We start from the raw sequence: 22,622 nt of genomic DNA on the forward strand, positions 1-22,622 counted from the left end.
AAATTCAATATTGTTAATAATGATCTTCTACCACCGCACACCCTTGGTGCGGTAGTCACTCCACAAGTATAAATGCTTGTGAAGTGTGGGGAGGGGCAAGGGCCAGGGTTCAAGTCTCTAAGAGGAAACTTCACACACATATACACTTATATTAGACTAGAGTAGAAATTCTATCTTGTATATATAAAAAAAAATAATAATAATGATCTTTTTTACTAGAAGAGTTAGAGTTCAAATCTCCACCTACTTTACAAATTAATTTTTTTTTAAAGAAAAATTAATATAGTGTTGATTTTCGAAATAAAATAAAATAATGTGTTGGTGAAAACTAATATAATATTGATTTCTGGCAACTACTCAGAGTCCTAGGGAAACAAAAATTAGTGAACCTTTTCTTTTCTTTTCTTTTCTTTTCTTTTTCTACTATATAATATAAAGCTTCATCAATAAAAATAATATTAGTATCATATAAATTAGCACAATTTATTCCGCAATTCATCCATATAAGGTATTCTGAGGAGTGGAAGTCGATTAGAGAAAAGAACATAAAGTGTGAGATGGCTGTGGTGTGGTGCCCCTCATAAATAATATATTTTATCCTATTTTTGCTTTTTTTTTTTTTTTAATATTTGATTTGTTAGTCAGAGTAAAGCTGGCAAGCTCATCATCCAGTCCACGTCATCAAGACGCGGCGAAACTGCCAACCCCTAATTTCGTGGAAAGCTATTGGCCGCGGCGCCTCGTCACAGCCTCCAATGTGTGTAAAATTACATTACCTTCCAAAAATACTTTCAAAGAATCAAATGCCACGAGGAATAAAGTGATTGGCCGCTACTTATTTGGTCAAAGCTGACAGCATCATATGAACGGTCCAGATCTTTCCCAGCCATGGAAATGACTAGACACACCACACCACCACCTTTGCTTTGTCTTCTCGAATTTATGCGGCTTCCAATTTGGATGGCTTTACTTACGTGATTCATCTTTTTTCCCTTTTCCACAAACAAAGAAAAAACTTACCACCCATAAAAACAAAAAAAAAAAAAACAAAAAACTACCAAACAAAAATCTATTAAATTCCCATATTTACCTCCACTTTTCTTCAATTTTTCGCAAATTTTTTTTAAAAAAAATTAAATGGAATCATTCTAAATATTTAATTGTTAAGTTTGAAACAATAATAACTAAACTAAAAACATATAATGAATTCTAAATTTTGTAAATTTTGTCCATTCTTCATCATTATAAGATATAATGCTTGTGAGATATATTCTCTTCAAACTATTTCCTCTAATATTAGGTAACGACTCCTCCCTTTCTCACGTTGCACTTCTGTTATAATTATAGTTAATTGATTAAATTTATCATTTATTAATAATTTAAATTTTTAGGAGAATTGATAATTTAACATAATATCAAAATAAAATATCATGAGTTCAATCATTGTCTCGGATTTACCTCACTTAAAAAAGAAATTCTCACACTCTGTGCCCATTTTAATAAGAGAAGTATTACATCAACAAAATTACATTAAGAGAAGTTGTTATTGGTTTTAATTTAAGTTTATAATTGAAATTTTTTCTTCCACTAACAACAACCAATAACAATTTACCGCTTAGAATTTGTTGTAAAATTTTTATTAACATAGTATTTCTCTTTAAATAAAGTATAATCTAGAGTAAGAAATGAGTGTTAGAATTATGATTCAATAGAGCGACAAGGACAGTAAATGTAGTTGTCTAGTTTTTCTTTTTTAAATATCTTTTTAAATGATGTGATTAGGATTTTAGAATTATTTTAAGCCATAACAAAACATAACCAATAAATTTTATTAAAAAAAAAAAGGTTAAGACAAGGGCATTAGTGTAATGTGGAAAAATTATCTTGATAATGATCCAACTTGGAAGTTTAAGGCAACATCATCCAACAAGTAGTTGTCACCATATTTAGCTTTTCCTCTCTCTCTTTTAAACTCCTTGACCACTCACCAACTTCACACGCACACCCATTGAACTAGTCTCTACACTTTTCCTTTCCAATCTATCTTTCTATATATATATATTTCTCTATATTCCCACATTACACACACACACACATTCATTCTTTCTCAGTCCAAATTTCCTTCTTTTACTCTCTCACTATAACTCTTCTCTCCTTTCTTTCTTTCCTAGCCTTTTCTTTCTTCTTCCTCTCCTCTCAAATTTTCTACCAATCCAACAATGAACGCTCTAGCCGCAACCAACCGTAATTTTCGCCATGCTTCACGTTTACTTGGGCTGGACTCAAAGATTGAAAAGAGCCTCTTGATCCCATTCAGGGAGATCAAGGTTTGGAGTTTTTTTTTTTTTCATTTTTTCAGTTCATGGGTATTGTTTGTTTTCCAAGAAAATTAAACAGCTGTGTGTGTGTTTGATTATGGTTAGGTGGAGTGCACGATCCCCAAGGATGATGGGAGTCTGGTATCGTACATTGGGTTCAGAGTACAACATGACAATGCACGTGGGCCCATGAAAGGAGGGATCAGATATCATCCTGAGGTCTGTGTTCTCACTTTTTTTTGGTTTCTGTTCAAACTTCATATTTTTGTCTTCTTTTGTCGGTTCTAAGATTTTTGTTTGTTTCCACTGGATATTGATGTTAACTTGGTATTGTTTCTTAATCTTTTGCTGAATCACTGGATCTTGGTCTTCCGTGTTTTTGGATTTTGGGTCCTTTTCAGAAATTTTTTTATTTATTTTCAAACTCTATAATTTAATCTGGGGGTCCTTTGAAATAAAGTAATGGGTCCGGTTACAACTATTTTTGGGAAAAATTTTATCGAAAATTGAAACGCTGTCAAAATTTTTTCAATTTTCGATAAAATTTTTTCAAAAAATAATATACTACTGTGTGTGTCTTAACCATGACATTAAGTGTACTTCACATAAAGGTTTTTTTTGTTTGTTTTTTGCTATGGCTTCACAAAAAAAGTTAAATCCCCACTTTTTGGATGCATTATGCTAATAGAACGGAGGCTTAGTGGATGGGGTGATTACAAATTTGGTAGGGTCAAAATTTTCAGTTGCTTTATTAGATGTATGTAAAATTTTGTAAAACAGTTTATGCGTAATAAACACTACTCAATAATGTAAGAATTGATGGGGTAAAAGTAAAATTGACTCCGTTCAGTTTGTCACTAATCATTATGTTATAATTTTAGTAAAGACCCCCCCTATTATTATCTGATAACAAGGTTGATGGCTTGGAAGAATTTTGCTTTTGTAGTTTGCTATCAAAGGTTATCATGGTCTAGCTAAACAGTTGATGGAATGTCTATAAGTTTGCCACTTTTTTTTTTTTGGAATCATAATTTGGATAGAAAACATCAGTTGGATTTATTGAGGAACTAGGAGAACATGTTGATTTACAAAATATGTCTTATTCTAAAAGCTCTGCCTTTGAAAACAAATTTTGATTAAATGAAGTAGGATGATTTTCTGGGTTTAATGCATAGCTTGGACCACTGCTATTTTATATTATGATTGAAGAAATTAGATGGAACACAAAATGTGAGACAGCGGATTTGTATTTGAATATAAGAGATATTGTTCATTGATTATTGTACTGCATAAACAGTATGTTAACAGCTGTGGCTTTATATAAATATGCCATATATAAAGTTAAAAGTTGTCTTTTGTTTGGTTTTAAATGTTATTGTGGTTGCCAATGGCCTTTCTTTATGCCAATTGGCACTTCCCTCCCTAGTGAAAGGGCATGTCTGGTGGTCAAATCCGCCCAAGAGTTTTACCTAGCAGAAAAGAAAAATTGTCCTTGTGGTTTATATTCATTCTCTTGAAACATATGTGGTGCAAGAGCAATTATATAATAATTTTTGTTCATTAGAAGAAAAAAAAAGTTTTTGGATCAAACTCATTCCTTAATCATCTTCTAAGTTTTTAACTTCTGCAGAAAGTTCGGCAGTTACTGATCCTTTAAGGGATTTGGTAGTAAACTAAATAGCTAGAGATTTTTAAAACTGGAACTTTAGAGTTCTATTGAAAAGGTTATAGATTCGTGTATCATTCTTCTGGAAGTTACTTCCAGATGTATCTGCAATCCCCAAGGAATTTTTTTTTTCAAAATAAATGATTGTACTGATCTTATAGATTTACTCAAACAGAGAATTCTTTCTGTGGACTAATGATAAGCTTGTTTTAAAAAGGTTGACCCTGATGAAGTGAATGCACTGGCTCAACTAATGACTTGGAAGACTGCTGTGGTAGACATTCCATATGGTGGAGCAAAGGGTGGGATTGGATGCAACCCAAAGGACTTAAGTAAGAGCGAGTTGGAGCGTCTTACTCGGGTCTTTACTCAGAAAATTCATGACCTCATTGGAATTCATACTGATGTTCCTGCGCCAGACATGGGCACCAATGCTCAGGTTTTATGAAAGCCCTGCTGATTTTTTTTATGATTCTATACTTTTCCATAACTATTCTTATTGGAGCTGATTACCCTTCACTCTTACACATCAAAAAACTATTTGTGTAGACTATGGCATGGATTTTGGATGAGTACTCAAAATTTCATGGTCACTCACCAGCTATTGTGACAGGAAAGCCCATAGTAAGTACTGAGACTAAAAAGAAGTAATCTGTTTCTTAAATTTGGAATAGATGCTGTTGAAATTTATCAGAGATAAACCTCTCTCTCTCTCTCTCTCTCTCTCTCTCACATATGTTTATAATTGTGGTTTTAGGATCTTGGTGGATCACTGGGTAGAGAGGCTGCAACTGGGCGTGGTGTTGTATATGCTACAGAAGCATTACTTGCTGAGCACGGGAAGTCAATCAAGGATTTGACATTTGCTATTCAGGTAGATTTGTACATTATTTGTCTGTCTTATAATAGTTAAAATCCTTTCATAGTTGAAATTTTTTCATATATTTATAAACTTGTAAATTTGTAGGGATTTGGGAATGTGGGTTCATGGGTGGCAAGGCTAATTCATGAGAAAGGCGGTAAAGTCGTCGCAGTGAGTGACATCACCGGTGCAGTTAAGAACCCAAGTGGAATTGATATAAAGGAATTGCTTAAGCATAAAGAAAGAACTGGCAGTTTAAAAGATTTCAATGGTGGAGATTCCATGGATGCTCGCGAACTGCTTGTACATGAATGTGATGTTCTCATCCCATGTGCTCTAGGTGGAGTTCTGAACAGGTTAGGACCTTGTGCAAGAAATTTATTCCTACCTTTTTATTTCTTCAATAGTAGTGCATATTGATAGTTTATTTTTTAAAGGACACTGTTACTTCTCCAATGTCAGTGACAGGAGACAACCCTCTAATTATTTAAGAAACTGAGGATATTTCATATGACATGAGAACATTGGCACTAATGTTATGCTAATACTTCATTTGTGTGTGCGTGAGAATGCATGCAAGTGCAGATTATCCATTAAAGCTTCATTTGCCCTTTTAATTTAACATTATTTAACGTAGTTCAATTGAGTTTTAGTTGATTTTTATGTTATTTATGTTCATCACCCATATCTTTTTCTTTAGCCAGGACTCCAATTTCTTGCATTTGTATGGTACCAAACTAAATCAAATGTTAGGTAATAGTACATTGTGTAGTAGCTATTTTATTTGGGGAAAAAGAAAAAAAGAAATGAAATGAAACTATCCATATAGTTCATCTGATATCTTATGCCCTCCTTAAAAACTACTTCATAACTGATAGTGCTTTGAGAGTTGAAAAACTGTTGCTGATTAGAATTGATATTAGCTTTTGCAATGTTTTGTGGGAAAATAAAAGAGGATATGTTTCTAGTTTAATCTTCTGATTTATCACATCCAAAATCTTTTTGCCTAAAAATTTTCATTCATCCTTTGAAGGGAAAATGCTGCAGATGTGAAAGCTAAGTACATTATAGAGGCTGCAAATCATCCTACTGATCCAGAAGCAGACGAGGTAAAGTTGCATTTTGGGTCTTTAGGACATTCATGTGATGAAAAGTTATAGAATTCTGATGCATGAGATTATGTTATTGCAGATTCTATGTAAGAAGGGAGTTACAATACTCCCCGACATATATGCAAATGCTGGGGGTGTGACTGTTAGCTATTTTGAGTGGGTTCAGGTAACAAAACAGATATTTTCTCCCTATGAAATCTATGACATATGTGCAATGGGTGTCATATGCTCAAATAGATTCGTTACATTTAAGGACTGTTACATGATGCAATTTGAATATTTTGCAGAATATTCAAGGTTTTATGTGGGATGAAGAGAAGGTAAATAGGGAGCTTAAGAGGTACATGACTCGAGGTTTTCAAAATGTCAAGAATATGTGCAAATCGCATGATTGTAATCTCCGGATGGGTGCTTTTACACTAGGGGTAAACCGGGTTGCACGTTCCACCGTCTTAAGGGGTTGGGAAGCATAAATTGCTTCTTTTCAGTCTTCTGTTTTTTCCATTTCTCCTTTATCTTCAACCTTATCCCTATTCACAGCTGAAGAAAGTAAGCTTGGAAGCTATTCTTACACCCCGCTATCTAACAGATTTGTTAGACAACAGAAAATTATTACCAGCAATTTGTCTGAAGATGTGTTAGTCATTGTTATTGTTGTTACGATTATCAATTTTGTTGGGGAATGAAATGCTATCTTGCATATTCCATTTGAAATCAACAGATTAATTTAAGTTTGGCCTTCAGCCACTACTTGTGGTTCTTGATTTTCCAAAAAGTCTAATCATATCTGCACTTTTAATGGTGAATAATATGTGCTCTAGTTGATTGATTGTCAGGCTCTGTACTTGTTGGATTAAAGAATCATTTGCCATAGCTTTTTAAGTTACGAGACTTTTAAACACTGAACTTTGTTATCGGACTGAGATTCGATGCAATACCCACTGGGTGCAATACCTCCCATCCCTCTCATAAAATTTTTTCACATTTTAACTTTGAGAAATGCTATATTCATAACATTTTCACAACAAATCCTATATGACAAGTTTTATAGGTTGTTATTGATGGGGTAAAAAAGTAATTTCAATGATATTTTCAAATTAGAACAAATAACAACTAAACACTTATGATTTGTTGTAAAAATATTGTGAATGTAGCACCTCTCTTTAACTTTTTACCCTTTTACCTTTTTTCACCTTTTTAAGGGTTGAGATTAATGATGTGGCATCAAGCCATCAACACCATCCCATTTAGTCTTACTAGCGGCAACAAATCAGGGAATAAATGCAAGTAGTTTCATACCTGATAAAGGAAGCAACTTGTTCATACTTTCATTAAAGTCATACATACCAATGTCCCAGATATTGCCAATTCTGTCAATTACTTGAAGTCTGAAAATTCACATGTAAATAGAATAGCTTGCCCATAACTTCACTGACAAAAACAGGGGAGGGAAGATAATCTTTTATATTTCAAAGCATGGGCTTCTTCCATACTTTCTATCTAGACCATTTTAAACAATAAAATAAGAAGGAAAGATACTAGATATGAAGATATAGGCCAAAACAATAGCTAGAGGAAGAGCAATCTTAGAATGGCCATGGCTTCCATGGCCATTACTTCCTCATTGCATATAGCATCCTGCACACATCATGTCATTAAGAAGCAACAGCCTCAATCGGGTACTGCACTCTCTTTGGGGTCAAAGCAGGTGGCAAATGTTGTTACACTGGATGTTGAAGGCCAAAAAGGTTATAACACAGCAGAACACCATGTGAAGTCTGCTTCATACAATGAAAAATCAAACAACGCCAAAGATGAGATGGAGCATGGTTCAGACACAGACAGCAGACATTGTGGTCCAAAGTTTGTCGATGAGCGATGGAAGAATGGGACATGGGATCTTAATATGTTTGTTCATGATGGGAAGATGGACTAGGATGGTGTCATTGTTGCAGGTACAGCTTCTCTCTTCCTCTCTGAGGTTCACAAGTAAAAATTATTCGGCATAAAAACACTAGAAACAAATATTGTTCACAGACTTCACTCATTGTTTGACATCCATTATGGCAAGGAAGGCTATACTAGTCACAAAGAAAATTGTCACAACCTCTTCTGCTCAAATATGTTTGGCAACATTACAATTTTGAGTTGTCCTGTAATATTCTGTTTAACATAAATATTGCAGACGCCCCATACAGATCAAGTCCACATGTAAATGATGCTATGCTTTTTGAATTGAAAACCTATTCTTTTACCAAGCAAACCTCTTCCTCTCTCATTAAAACCCTTTAGAAGGTGAGGGAAATGCTATGGAATATGGGTTTGAACTGTTATAAGCATCCTTGCTGAAAGATTATATTTGTGAATATTGAAAGAAAAAGTACTTGTAAACCGGTGGGTAATAACAGTCATATATACCTGCACCTGGAATCCTGAACTTCAGTTATACATTCCCATATCATTAAAAGGCTGCAAAGGTTTATAAACGAGGGAAAATCTTGTTACACACTAGCAATTACATACTCCTTACATACTCCCTTTGAAATTGTGTTTTCAGCTCACATGGCATTGTGTCAGGGGCGTCGGGTGGGGGCGTCGGGGGGAAGTGCCCCCCTTGAACTTCTAAAAATTGCTCTAATAATACTACTATATTGTACAAAAATGTATTATTTGCGCCTTAAACAAAAGGATAACTAACTTTTTTTCTTTTTTTTTTTAATTACCACGACAGCTTCTCTTACACATAAATAGCCTACATTCCAACAACTCTTATATTAGAATAATGGTAGAAATGAAAAAATGATGTTTTATATCCATTGTTTTACTCGCTAGTGACCTTGTCATTGATCTTACCAATTACAATAACTACTGTTGAAAGAATTTTTTCAACAATAAACATAATTAATAATTGATTACACAATCCAATGAAATCTCAATAGATAAATGATTTCTTAGTCACATATATTGATAAAGATACATTCAAAACTATTGAGTATGAAGAAATCATGCAACGGTTTCAGCATATAAAAAATTATCGAGGGCAATTAAGTAAATCAAACTAGGTGTGAAAAAATAAATTAAAGTTTACATATTATGTATGAGAATTACATTAGCATATAGTTGGTTATTTACTTTGTTATTAATATTAATTAATATTTTCAGATTAATTTCTTACTTTCAATTTTGTCTTTTAATCTTGTCCCCTGATCCAATTTCTGTCTCTGCCACTACATTGTGTGTATGGTGAGTGTGCAATAGCGAGTGTATGATAATCATTACTCAATGAATAATAAGGCTAAGACCAAGTTCAACAAAACATATCTCTAAACATTTTGTATGTTTTATCTATGTTGGTCTTGTAGAAGCAAGGAGGAGGAAGTTCATTGAGTTGCATCCAAAAGCAGCCACAAACCAAGATCCAGTGCTCTTTAGGACTTCCATAATACCTTGGTGGGCATGGCTCGTGACAAGGACGGAGCTACTCTTTGACCAGGGGGGGCCATGGCCCCCCTTGGATTTTGGGGAAAAAAAATTTCTATAGGTATAGGTATATTTAATGTTAATGTTCAATTAGCCCAAAAGAATTAATCTCAGAGCTATGTTATGATCAGGGCCCTCAAAACACCCCATATATATGTTGTTTGCTATCTCATATGAGAAGATAAATTCAAAGATGAAGATGAGAGAAAATAATTTCTCATTGAATGAATAAGGAAAGTGCAGCTCTGCTTTTATATACAAGAAACAGAGCACTTGAATGAAACAAAATAATTTCTCATTTGGAACGCCAGGAACAGGTTCTGCTTTGAGGAAAAACAGTCCCAGCCAAAGGACATTCTTCAAGGTGCGTCAACTCTCTTACAGAACTATCAGCGTTGGAACAGAGACTTGGCCGAACCATGACAAGCAAATAAAAAAAGCTACGTGACCAGCCAATTGTTTGTAATGTTTCTTTTTTACTATTATACGGATACGTAACCCATTGGTCAAATGGGGTGGGCCTGTAATATTTTGGTCTTGTATACTCTCAGAGGGTGTTTTGCAAACCCTTTAATCAATAAAATTCTATCTTCACAGTAAAAAAAAACAAGCTTTTTAATTTTAACACAAATCAAGTTCAGGTACTGCACTTTTTGGGTTCTCAATATCAAAATTAGCCTAAATTCTCTCCCTTAATGACTAAAATATTGCAATTATATATATATATATATATATATATATATATATATATGTAAATATATATATATATATATATGTAAATATATATTTATTAATTAAAGCCCAAACTTTGCCCCCCAAACCTTCGGCTTTGGCTCCGTCCCTGGTTCGTGAGGTCCTATCTCCCAGAAGCCTGATAAGTGGTTATAACGAAACTTCTAGCACCTCTGGCCTTCGACTTTTCAATTCACTTCTGATAAATTACCACTTATCTTAAAAGTTTCAATTTCTTAGAAAATGATGAATTTAGTCAATCATTATTCTAACACCTCTCAACCCAGATCCACTAAAAAGTAAGACTCAACAAGTGAGCTTTTAAACCTTTTAAATGGAGGTTGAGTGAGACAGGATTCGAATTCAAGACCATGTGATAAATTATCACTTGTCTTAAAAGTTTAAACTCTTACAACATGAAAATTTTAGCCATTATTCTAAAAACTTCTTTGCATTACTACCTCTCACTTGCATCTTCTTGTAGGTCGAGCTGCAATGGTAGGATTCTTCATGGCATACTTAGTAGATGCATTAACAGGTCTTGATGTAGTAGGCCAAACTGGCAATTTCATATGCAAGGCAGGACTCTTTGTGACAGTAATCAGTGTGATACTTTTAAGACGAACAGAAGATTTTGAGAACCTGAAGAAGCTAGCTGATGAGGCTACCTTCTATGACAAGCAGTGGCAAGCATCATGGCAAGACCAAAATACAAGCACTGGTACTACGGAGCAAACTGGAAAGAAAACTTAGTTTGCCTTGTATAAATTTGATCTTTCACTGTGTTCAAAAAAAGTTAGGACTATGATAGGCACCGGATTTGCAAGTGAAGGAAAAGTGTATGATGATTGCATTGCGCATGTGGTAACTGTTTGTGTTCATTTGGCATTGCTGTAGGAAGTAGAGCTTTAAACCGTAGAATTTTAGTAGTAGAGCTATATAAATATTTTAACGGTCCAAGTTATGATATTGCTGGTGTAGTGGTATAAGTACGTAGGCAGTCAAGTAAAGGACCTAAAAGTGGGGATGAAATATTAATATATGGAGACATAAATGAGAAAGCATTGAAAGGGCCTAAGCAGTTTTATTCTCCTGCATACTAAATGGGTTCTAAGGAAAAATTATTGGCTCCAAAACTGAAGAATTGGATTTTGTTCGATTTCCTGGGCTACCTCTTGCAGTAGAGACGACGTGATAACCTATGAAGGACTAACGAGCCATCACAAAAAAAGTGTCTTTAACGTAGCATTGTATTAGTTTTAGGTAATCTTACTTCCCTTATTAATTGTAGTGGAATGCATGATTTAATATATTCTATATTTGGTTCTTTGTTTTTTCCAAGCCTCTGCCCCTCATGTTTGTTTGTCATTTTGTTTTTTATTATTTCATAGACAGTGGCTGATTCAGGAATTTTTTTCAGGTGGTCTTAAAATTCAATTTCACAAGTTTTTATATTATAAAATCGTTGTGTAATATGATAGTTCACTATCAGTGTTATCTGCTACATCTTGTTTCATAGGGGTGACAAAATTAGATGCAACCTGTGAACTCGACACGACACGACATGACACAAAATTAACTAGTTATGGGTTGAAGCTTAATGGGTTAGTGTCATATTTAGGTTGACATAACTGACCCATTTAATAAAAAGGTTTGGTTAGTATCCAATCTATGGAACCTATTTGACTTGTCTTGTTTCAAGTTAGTGTTGAAGAATCTTGACCCGTTTAATATATGGGTAATGTTAGAGTTGAAGAATCTTAACCCATTTAATAAATATGTCGGGTTAGTGTTTGTTCGGGGGCCTTTTTCGGTTTGCTGGACCACGTGTGGTCCTTTGGAGGGGTGACCTTACTAGGCCCGGGTTCTTTTTGGGGAGTTGCATCCTGAAACTCAACATTGGGCCACGTGGTCCAACGGCTACCGGTATACCTTTTATGCCTACCAAACCATTAAAGTCAAAGTCTAAGAATCACGATAACGGTTGAATAAATATGTAACATGTGCTTGATATAATAGGTTTGATTAGTAGTTGTAACAACGGTTAAGATAAAGCAATATTTATTTAGAGGTAAAATAGTCATGTACTCAATAATGTAAATTTAAAGATAAGGAAGCAAAGTCACTTATGTTCGTATAGTTTATAGCCCAGCTGTGTAGCAACAATGAGCTGATCGAATTTCAGTAGACTGTCAGCGATAGAGGCTAGTTAAGTTTGCCCCTCCTTTGTATGATTTGTTGCCCAGCCGTGTAGCATCAGTGAGCTGATAGGATTATAGCAGAATGCCAGCGGTAGAGGCTAGTTAAGCTTGACCCTCTTATCATGCAATTTAAATGAGTTTAAGCCTTAGTTAATGATTGTAATGGTGGTTGGAATCAAAGTTATTGATTCCGTTCCATTCCGGCCGGAACGGCCGGAATTTTTCGTTCCGGCATGCAAACCGATACCGGCATACCCAGCGTTCCACCTCGGGCCAAATTTCAGAGGGTTTCGGTCCATTCCGGCCATTCCGGAAAATTTCGGTCGGTACCTGATTTGGCCTATGGGAAGGAAAAAAAAAAAAAAAAAAACGTCCAAACGACACCGTTTTGGACTTAACTGAAGTCTAAAAAGTAAAAACCTAATCTTTTCCCATTCTTTTCTATTCGGCTATCTCTCGTTCTCTCCCATTCTTTTCTTTCACTCTCAAATCCCTCTCTCACTCACTGCCGCCGCTCACTGCTCATCGCCTCATCAACTCACTCTCTCGTGACTCCCTCTTTCTCTCACTCTCTCGGATTGAAGCTCAACGGTTCAACTTCAGCCAGGTATTCTTTCTCTACCCTCACTCTCTCGAATTGTTTTGCATTTGATAGAACTCATAGAAGTGTGGAGAATATCTGAAACTTTTACATGTTTTGATGCACTCACACACACACACATATAAAGAGGAAAATGAAATAGAGACAGGGAATAGAATCTTGACTTAAATTGCCAATTTTTGTAAGAAATGAGAACTTTAATGTTCATATTCTGAAGGAGAAATTGGAGATAGCAAAATGAGGGGCTTTGTTGATCGGTTGATCCTTGTTTCTCTGATTTGTGTTGCTGGTGTTGCAGTGAAACACGAGTCTGAAGGGTGTGTGTGTCATAATAAGTGTTATTTTAGAAATATTGGATTTATAAATTTTTGAAGTCATTTGTTCATTTGTTGTGGTTTTATTTTATTTTTTTTCTCTCGGATTGTCATGAACTTCTATTTTTTTTTTCCTCTTGGATATGCGATTAAGTGTACTTAAGTTAAGATATGTGATTTGTTCATTTAAGATATGTAATTTGTTTGCTCATTCACTTCATGCAAATTAAATTAAATTAAATTTTAGCCACTGCATTTGATTGAATTTGATTACATTTCATTGAACAGTAAACTATGGTTGATCATCATAGTTCAGCTGCTACTTCTTCTGCCTCTGTGGCCTCTGCCCCTGCAAGATCAGAGGATCCCACATGGGCTCATGCCCGTGCAGTGCCTAACGCAAAAAATAACACTATATGTTTGCATTGTAATAAGTTGATCAAAGGGGGTGGTATTACTAGACTTAAGTATCATCTTGCTGGGATTAGGGGTCAAGTTGAATCATGTAAAGTTGTTTCATCTGATATTAGGTTTCAAATGAAACAAATGATTGAAGAATTAAAAAAATCTAAAGAAACTAAAAAGAGGATTCGATCGAGTGGGAACCCATATGGTGATCCATTTGATGTTGATGAGGAGGAGGATGAGGTTAGGGTTGTTGAAAAGAGTCCCCCTCAAACATTAGGTAAACGAAAATCTAGGGGAAAGGATGTTGACATTGATATGGGTCAAATAAGAGTAAAGAAGAAAATTAAGAGTTATTTTGCTCCTAGAACAACCCCTGGTGCTCAACCCTCTATAAGAAGTGCTTTGGCTACAAAAGCAATGATTGATAAAGCAAAAATGAATGTGGCAAGATGGTGGTATCATTCTAATGTACCCTTCTATGCATCTCAATCACCCTATTATCAACCTATGATAGATTCCATTGCTTCTATTGGGCCGGGATTTAAGGGGCCTTCTTTTTATGAGTTGAGGGGACCCCTTTTGAGAAATGCTGTGCATGAAGTTAATGACTTTTTGTTAGATATAAAAAATGATCGGAAAGTATATGGATGTTCAGTGATGTCTGATGGGTGGACAAATCAAAAACAGCAACCAATAATGAATTTTTTGGTGTATAGTCCAAGGGGTGCCATGTTCTTGAAATCTATTGACACTTCAGGCCTTACAAAGGATGCTGAAACGTTGTTCAATATTTTTGATTATGTTGTTCAAGAAATTGGCGTGGAATATATTGTGCAATTGATTACAGATAATGCTTCTGCCTATAAAAAAGCTGGAAAAAAATTGCAGCAGAAGTATGGTACTTTATTTTGGTCTCCTTGTGCAGCTCATTGCATAGACTTGATGTTGGAGAATCTTGCTAATCCTAAGTGGTTCCCTCTTGTTGATGAAGCAATTAAGAAGGCAAAAAAGATAACAAAGTTCATTTACAACCATGGAGTTGTTTTAGACTTGATGAGGCAAGATTTTACAAATGGAAGAGAGTTATGTCGTCCTGCAATTACAAGGTTTGCCACTAACTTCTTAAGTCTACAAAGCATGCTAAGGTTCAAAAAAGAGCTTAGACAAATGTTCACTAGTGATAAATGGCTTTCATGCCCCCATGCTAAGACCACCGTTGGGAAGGAGATTAGTAAAATTGTTTTAGAAGATTATTCATTTTGGTCTCAATGCACGCACATAGTGAAAGTTAGTGAGCCTTTAGTTAGAGTACTTCGTCTTGTTGATGGGGATGAGAAACCTGCTATGGGGTACTTGTATGAAGCAATGGACAAAGCAAAAGAGGAAATAAAAAGAAGGTTAAAGAACAAAGTTTCTTTGTATGGACATTATATTAGAGTTATTGATGCTAGATGGGACAAACAACTTCATAGTCCTTTGCATGCGACGGAGTTGCTTTCTTAACCACACCCAATTTACTTTAGGCCTTCATTTAAAAGGCAAAATGAAGTTCAAAGAGGGTTGCTAAGCACTCTAATGAGGTTGGTTCCGATCACGACATTCAAGACAAAATAAGTTCACAACTTGATGAGTACAAAAAGTCAATTGGTGACTTTGGCATATCACTAGCAATCCGCCAACGAGAGAGACTAAATCCGGGTAAACATTAATAATTTAATAGTATTTCTATTTGCTTTCAATATGTCTATTTATCCTTTATTTTTGTTATTGTAAGATTACATGGGCAATGCTTATTTTATATTTTTATTTGTTATTGTAGTTTCATGGTGGGAGCAATTTGGCCTTGGAGCTCACGATTTACAATCATTTGCCATTCGTGTGCTTAGTCAATGTTGTAGTGCAATGGTTGTGAGAGAAATTGGAGCACATTTGAATATGTTCACTCAAAAGAAGAGAAATAGATTGGAACATAAGCGAGTAAATGATTTGGTCTTTGTCCATTATAATTTGAGGCTTCGACAAAGGTAAATTTATCATCGTTACTCATATGTAAATGAAATGTACTTTCAAATAATTTTAATTTATAAAATGTTACTAATGTTTAATAATTTCATTGGTAGGAACATTCAAAGGAATAAGTATGCATTAGATCCTATAAGCTTGGATAACATTGACTTGATGGGAGATTGGGTGGCTGAAGAACCTGCACTTCTTAATCCAGATGACATAAATTGGGATTGTCTTAATGAACCAGCAGCCATAGTGAATGTGGAAGAGGATGCTGAACTTGAAACTATTGATGTTGATAACGATGATGATGATGACAACAATGAACATGACTTGACAAATTTTCCAATGGGTGTTGGTAGTTCTTATGGGAGTTCTTTTGATGATGAATTTGATCCTTCTCTCATGGATGATGATGAGGAGGACTAATATTATGTTATAAATTTTGTTGGCTTATTAGTTATTAATTATTATGGGCTTATGTAATGAGTAATGACTTGTTATAAATCTTCCTATTGTTTGATGTTGTATTGAGGTTTAAGACATAAGAGTTAAGACTAAATGTTTTGTATTATTTGATGTTTAGTTATTGTCTTGTAAATCTTCTTATTGTGTGATGTTAAATAGATGTTATTATTGATATTTAAGACTTAAGAGTTAAGACTAAATGATTTGTATTATTTGAAATTTAGTTATTTATTTATTAGAATTGACAATTTTATGTTTTACAAGAATATATATAATTTAATTTTTAGAAACCCGAAACACCTTAAAACGGTACGCCGAAATCGGCCGATACCGAAATATTCCATTCCACTAGACAAACCAAAACGGGGTCCGAAACGGTATTAATAACAATGGTTGGAATAAAGTAAAATGTATTTAAATGTGAAGTATTCATGTGCTCAATAATGTAAATTTAAAGATAAGGAAGCTAAGTCGCTTATCTTTGTGTGGTTCGTAGCCCAGCTGTATAGCTTCTGTGAGTTGAAGATATCCCAGCAGAGTAGCCCCAGCGGTAGATAGGCAATTTGCCATAATAACTTCAAGATCGAAGGGGGAAAATTGGTGCAACTAGAGGGAGAGAGAGTATGTCCAGCTTTGTGTAGGGGCTGGTTAAGCTTGCTCCTCTTATCATGCACTTAAATGAGTTTTCCCATTGACAATGCTCTTTTAGTTATTATGAAGTTATGAGTAGTGTTGCCTTCTATGAGAAGGGCTTTTGTATGGAGTATTTGTGCCTTCTAAGAGAAGGGTTTTATGTAAGATGGATTTGTGTCTTCCATGAAAAGGGTTTTGATGTGAGATCTTGGTGCCTTCTAGGAGAAGGGCTTTAGTAATAAAAGTTTATGCCTTCCATGAGAAGGGCTTTTATAAGAGAGAGAGAAGAGTATTGATATGTGTTTATGAGTAGCAAAACAATAGAACTTCAGAATGAGAGAGTATGAGAATGGAGTTTAGAAGAGTGTAGTGAGTCATATGTAATGTTGTAGTAAATATGTATGAGATTGTGTAAGAGAAGTGAAGAAAGAGATGTTTTGTGGGATGTAGTGTTTGTAATATGTATGATATATGAAAGTATAAAAGATATGGCAGTTGAAGATAGTAAAAATATGATATTACAACCGTTGGAAAAGTTGTAGAGATTGCTTTCCAAGAGGAAAGATTTTGTAGGAGTAGAATATGGAGATATGTATAAGTACTTGGAGATGGGAGCAGTAAGATAGGTCTATTTTCTGAGTATGAAGAGTGAGAGAATCAGTATAAAAGAGGTAATAAGGCTGTAGTGTGTTTAGCAAAGCTGCTGGGACTTGCTGCTGGAATTTGCTGCTAGAATTTACTACTGGGATTTGCTGCTAGAGGGTGGATAAGGGCTTATGAAGGCATTTGTGAGCTAAATGCTGAAGAGTTTAGTTCTTGATTTTGAAACTAAAAACTCAGAACTTCATTCAGAGCTTAGGGAGAGAGAATAAAGAGGTTTGTGAAAGAGTTCTTCTCCCTTTGGTGTGTCCCCCCTTGAGGTGTTAATGAGGGGTCCCATTTAAAGCTGAGTTTGAGGGGGTATTTTAGCAAATACTATCAGCCAAAGTCTGTCCCAAATAGTAATGAATCTTTAGAAAATCCATCTTAAGATTTTGGCAAAAATGGTAAGTTTAGCTTCAAGATGTTCTTACTATTTCGAGTAAGAGCTGCTGGGGAAAAAGTAACAGAAAATAAATGTATTTCAGCAAGAGAAAAGATAGTTACAAAGTTGGTTTTGGTTTTAACCAAATGTGGAAAAAAAAAAAAAAAAAAAAGAGTAATGCCCAGGCTACTGGGTCAGCTGTTAGCTGTTCTGAAAAGGCTGTCCTAACTGTAAGAAAAAGATGCGACAACTATCATGAGACAGCTGTCACAGCTGTCATAAGACAACTGTTACTTTGGTCAAAATTTGGGTGATTTCAGATTGCTGGAGATGACATTTCAGCATTTATTTATGGGTTTGGCTGAAAATGATAAGGTCTCTTTCAAGGGTATCTTGCTATTTTAGGCATAGCAGCTGGCAGCTGGCAGCTGGAATTTCAGCATTAAATGGGTGCTGATGTCACTCCTAGCCAGGTGTCAAGTGCTGAATACACTGCTGGGGGTCTGCTGGAAATGTTTCCCCTTTTGGATGTTTGTGTTTTTGGTGCAAGGTTCCATTACAACACATTTCTAGCAAGTAATAGAAGCATTGGTTGAAAGGTAATGAAGGTTTAGAGATTTAGTTAAGGTCCCATTGTGTTGTAACTTAATCTTGGTGAGCAAGAAGAGTTTTTAATGCTCTGCTCTAGCAGCTGGCAGAGAGTTATATGGTCTGATTGTGGCAGACAGCAGCTGGGCATGAGAGATATAATGAATATTTTGTACATAGTTGGAGATAAAAGATAGTCAATCAAATTAGGCCATGTGTTTGAGTTGGATTTTAGCTGAAAGCAGTAATGAGATTATGTAGAATAATATAATGAAGTTTTCCAAATTTGTATAGCAACAGTTGGGGATTGAATGAGCAGTTATATTCCCAGCAGCTAGATGAATGAGGATATTGAGTATGTGTCATGTGATGAATACTAAGTTTTAGGAAAAAAGCAATAGAGAATTTTATCATTTTAAGTGCTACGTGATAAGAGATGCTTACCATATGTTACCCGCCACACACGGACTCGTCAGAGTTTAGGGAGTTGAAGAAGACACGCCAAGCAACATGTTTCTATTATCAACTTTAAACCGCTAGAGCTTTACTAAACATACCTCTTGGCCTTCCAAACCACGACTCCCAAAGTTTCCCCGAATAGACTTATGAGCTTGGATCATAAGCCGAAGATGAGATGACGTACCTCGGGTTTTGTTGTGATGTTGTGTAAATATGGGCTCTTGTTGAAGAAGCCGCTTGCCATGAGTGTAAGAAAGGTGATATGGGCCGTGAGCTTTGATTCATTGTGTGAGCCCAATCCATATGTTGATGTGGCATGGGTTGCCAATGAAGTAATGCCACGTGGGTCGAAAAAAGAGTCCTCAACAGTGTTAACCCATATAATCAAATACTCATTAATTGACACGACATGAATACAAATTGTCATCCCTAATTTTTCAATGTACACAACCAAGCAATTATTAAGTTATTGGTCTCTCATTCAATTACCAACATATTGCCTAAATAAGTAATAATATAAACAAAATGCATTATCTTTTTTTTTTTTTAAATGTATCACATAAATCTAATAAATTTAGGTAAAGACTAAAGCAAACACTAACATACTAGTTATTTGAAAAGTGTGCATTTTTTTTATATGAAAAAATAGCAATTTTAAAATATGCCATTTGAAAACACAATTTAAAAAATCACAATTAAACGTTTGATTTTGGTTTTTAGACTAATTTGTTTGTTTGGACAATTTTTGAGAAGTGATACGTTCACAACATTTTTGCAACACTTTCACAACAAAATCTAGGCAGTAATTTTTTACTGATTCTAATTTGAACTTACCATTGAAATTAATTTTCTATTCAGCAGTAACAATCTGCTACTTAGGATTTGTTACGAAAATGTTGCAAAAATATTGTAAACATAACATTTCTCATAATTTTTTTAGTTCAACATTCAATGGACCAAAATTTTGGAAAGGTTAATTTTATTTTTAATGGACTCAATTGTTATTAAGGGTGTTCAAGTTTTTTTATTTTTTAGGGTAGTCTAGTTTTTTTCTAGGGTGGTAAAAAAACTCATATTAATTTAAAACTTAAATTTTTTTTAAGGTATATATATATATATTTTTTAAATTAGAGTGGTCATGTGACCACCCTAATTAACCCTTGGGGCCACCCCTGAGAATGGTTGATAGCCAAGCTAAGCAGGCAACCTAATTGCTATTTCACACCTTACTTAGGTAACGAGCTTTATTCACAAGAATCACAATTTGTCACTTTGTAAACAATAAAAATGATATAAGTAGAAGAAAAAAAATAACATAAGTAGTGACCTTAAAGTAAAAGTTGTCGTGCATTGTGACCTTCATTTGAGGTCAATATATATATTTATATATATATATATATATATATATATATATGAAAGTTCAAACAAGTATATATTTAATATTAACAAAAGAAAAGACAAAATAACCTTCTTCTTTTTTTGCATAAACGGGAAATATATTAGATAAAACGAAAGGTCTTACAACAGAAAAATTACAACAGGAGTACAGAGTAACAAACCACATAAACACACATCCGAAACTGAAAACAAACAACAACATCTTATCAACATCAAAAGGAAGAGAGGGATAGCTGAAAACCAAACAAAACACTACTAGATCCTTATTAGCCACAACAACTCTTGGATGAGACAAAATTCATGGAGTCCCAATGTAAACATTGCCACAAAAAGGTGGGGCATATATCATACAACACTTCCATTTCCAATTGAGAAGCACCCCTCTTTGCCAATAGATCTGCACAGGTATTAGCCTCTCTCCATATATGCTCAACGCATGCCTCCCAATCCCTTTTGAGGAGCCACCTGCAATCCAAAATCAAGTTAGAAAATTCCATAAGATAATCATCAGTAGTGTTCAACCATTTGTAAGCAGGGAGAGAATCTGTTTGAAGACAAACTCGCCGAGGTTACCTAATGAGCTCCCGTCTGTATTTAAAGTTATATACAGGAAAGGAGTCGGGCTCCATCTAATGTATTTGAGGGAAGACAGAGGTGATTGCCCTAACGGAACTGTGCTAAGAAAGAAAAACTCAGTGGCATGAGCTATAGCATTTTGTTTTAAGGTATGATAAGGGATGAATTTCCCCTCGAATATCAAAGAATTGCGTCCCAACTAGATCACCCACATGGTAAAATTGAATATAACATACCATGGAATATAGCACAAAGGAGAAGTGAGTTTGGAGTTAAGTTTACACCAATCATGAAGCTCAAGCCTAAAAAAGTCAGAAATAAGTAAGGGCCCTAGAAATGAAGACCAAATATGACGTGCAAAGTGGCATTCACACAGGGCATGAATTGGCGTTTCAATTTCGTTGCAACGGGGACACACTTGGTCTGTCAAGGCAACATGTGGGAAAATGACCAATTTTGTAGGGATGCGATGATGCGCACATTTCCAAACAAAAAGTTGAATTTTGGGAGGTATTTTTAATTTCCAAACTCAAGACCATGTTACCAATGACTTCCTTGTTGCTCCCTTAGATATAGGCACAAGATAATGATATGCAGATTTTACTGAGCAACCACCCCCGTGGTGGTCCTAAACACGGTCATCAGACAAAGTAGAAGGATTACCAGGACTAGGCAGTGGCTGTGCCAAAATAAATCGAGTTATAGTCGATGAAAAAAGTTATTGGGTGGTGTAATGTTGCTTAGAGTTACACCAGGTGTAACTTAAACCCAACCTATATATATAATATATTTTACTTTTTGTTGGTTTTGACCCATAAAATAAAAATTTAAACACCTTAACCCTAGATTTTTTTTAAGCCTAGCTGAAATAAGTTTTAATATGATTCTCTTAACAATATCTTGGTCTTTTTAAACACAAAAGGGGAAAAAAAAAAACTAATTTGATATAAATTTGGGAAAAAATCAATAAGTTCAACAATAAAAGTAGAAATTTGTTAATCTTAAACCTTAGAAAAAACTCATTTAGATCTTAATAAATTTGAAATAAAATCAATCAAATGGGAGATAAATTGATGAATGATCATTTGGCTATGTACATTGAAAGATATGTAGCTTATAAAATTGATAATAAAGATATCATACAACAATTTCAAAATATGAAACATCATAAAAAAATTGTAAAATTTTATATATTTCATTTTTTTTTTTGTGCGAGATGATGACATATTCAAGTTCTCTTTTGTTTAAAATTTTAAATAATTTATGTTTCTTATTGACCCCCTTAAAAAATAATCCTAGAGCTGCCACTGAACTCAACTCCATCCAACCTACTAAACAGAAGAGTAGAGCTCCCAGGTTCTTGTTTCCTTAACTTACCCTTCAATTATTGGAACCGCCACTATTGTCCCCTCCCTGTCATGCAAGCAGAGCAGGAAAAATTTTCTTGCCCCATCCCCTTGGGGTCCCATGAAACCCCGCCCACTTCGCAAAACTCTTCTTTTGGTTAATTTACCTAGAACTATTACAATTGTTTTTAATAAAACCTGTTTCGTTAATAAAAATATACTTGAAATTACAAATAAATTTATCTCATTAAATCAAACTAATTTTTAGCAGAAATTAAATAATATTATTAAAGTGTTTAACAAGACAATATCACAACAAAAACAAAAATCTCATAATACAAAATCAATGATTCAATAGTATATAAATTTGTTTATAATTGAAAGTTCGGATTTGTGTTAAAAACACAAGAGCTGTACATACCCCAAATT

General features: G+C 34.6%; 3 protein-coding genes across 3 annotated transcripts; all 3 read left to right on the forward strand.

Moving 5' to 3' along the window:
• The first annotated feature begins 2,002 nt into the window (after positions 1 to 2,002).
• LOC142619776 (glutamate dehydrogenase A) lies at positions 2,003 to 6,701 on the forward strand. The gene is made up of 9 exons (XM_075793053.1): positions 2,003 to 2,327; positions 2,424 to 2,537; positions 4,202 to 4,423; positions 4,534 to 4,608; positions 4,742 to 4,858; positions 4,952 to 5,202; positions 5,880 to 5,955; positions 6,038 to 6,124; positions 6,246 to 6,701. Exons 1-9 carry the CDS (start codon positions 2,220 to 2,222, stop codon positions 6,429 to 6,431), a joined length of 1,236 nt encoding a protein of 411 aa, XP_075649168.1. The 5' UTR covers positions 2,003 to 2,219; the 3' UTR covers positions 6,432 to 6,701.
• Positions 6,702 to 7,549: 848 nt separating this feature from the next.
• On the forward strand, positions 7,550 to 7,894 carry LOC142620399 (uncharacterized). Its single transcript, XM_075793772.1, has one exon. The coding sequence runs from the start codon at positions 7,550 to 7,552 to the stop codon at positions 7,892 to 7,894; it is 345 nt and encodes a 114-aa protein (XP_075649887.1).
• A 2,771-nt stretch (positions 7,895 to 10,665) lies between these two features.
• LOC142620400 (uncharacterized) lies at positions 10,666 to 16,727 on the forward strand. Its single transcript, XM_075793773.1, has 7 exons — positions 10,666 to 10,891; positions 13,190 to 13,289; positions 13,598 to 15,091; positions 15,244 to 15,392; positions 15,514 to 15,718; positions 15,815 to 16,059; positions 16,627 to 16,727. The coding sequence occupies exons 1-7, from the start codon at positions 10,666 to 10,668 to the stop codon at positions 16,725 to 16,727; spliced, it is 2,520 nt and encodes an 839-aa protein (XP_075649888.1).
• The last annotated feature ends 5,895 nt before the right edge of the window (positions 16,728 to 22,622 follow it).

Source organism: Castanea sativa, chromosome 12, assembly GCF_040712315.1.
Source record: "Castanea sativa cultivar Marrone di Chiusa Pesio chromosome 12, ASM4071231v1".
Taxonomy (NCBI): Eukaryota; Viridiplantae; Streptophyta; class Magnoliopsida; order Fagales; family Fagaceae; genus Castanea; species Castanea sativa.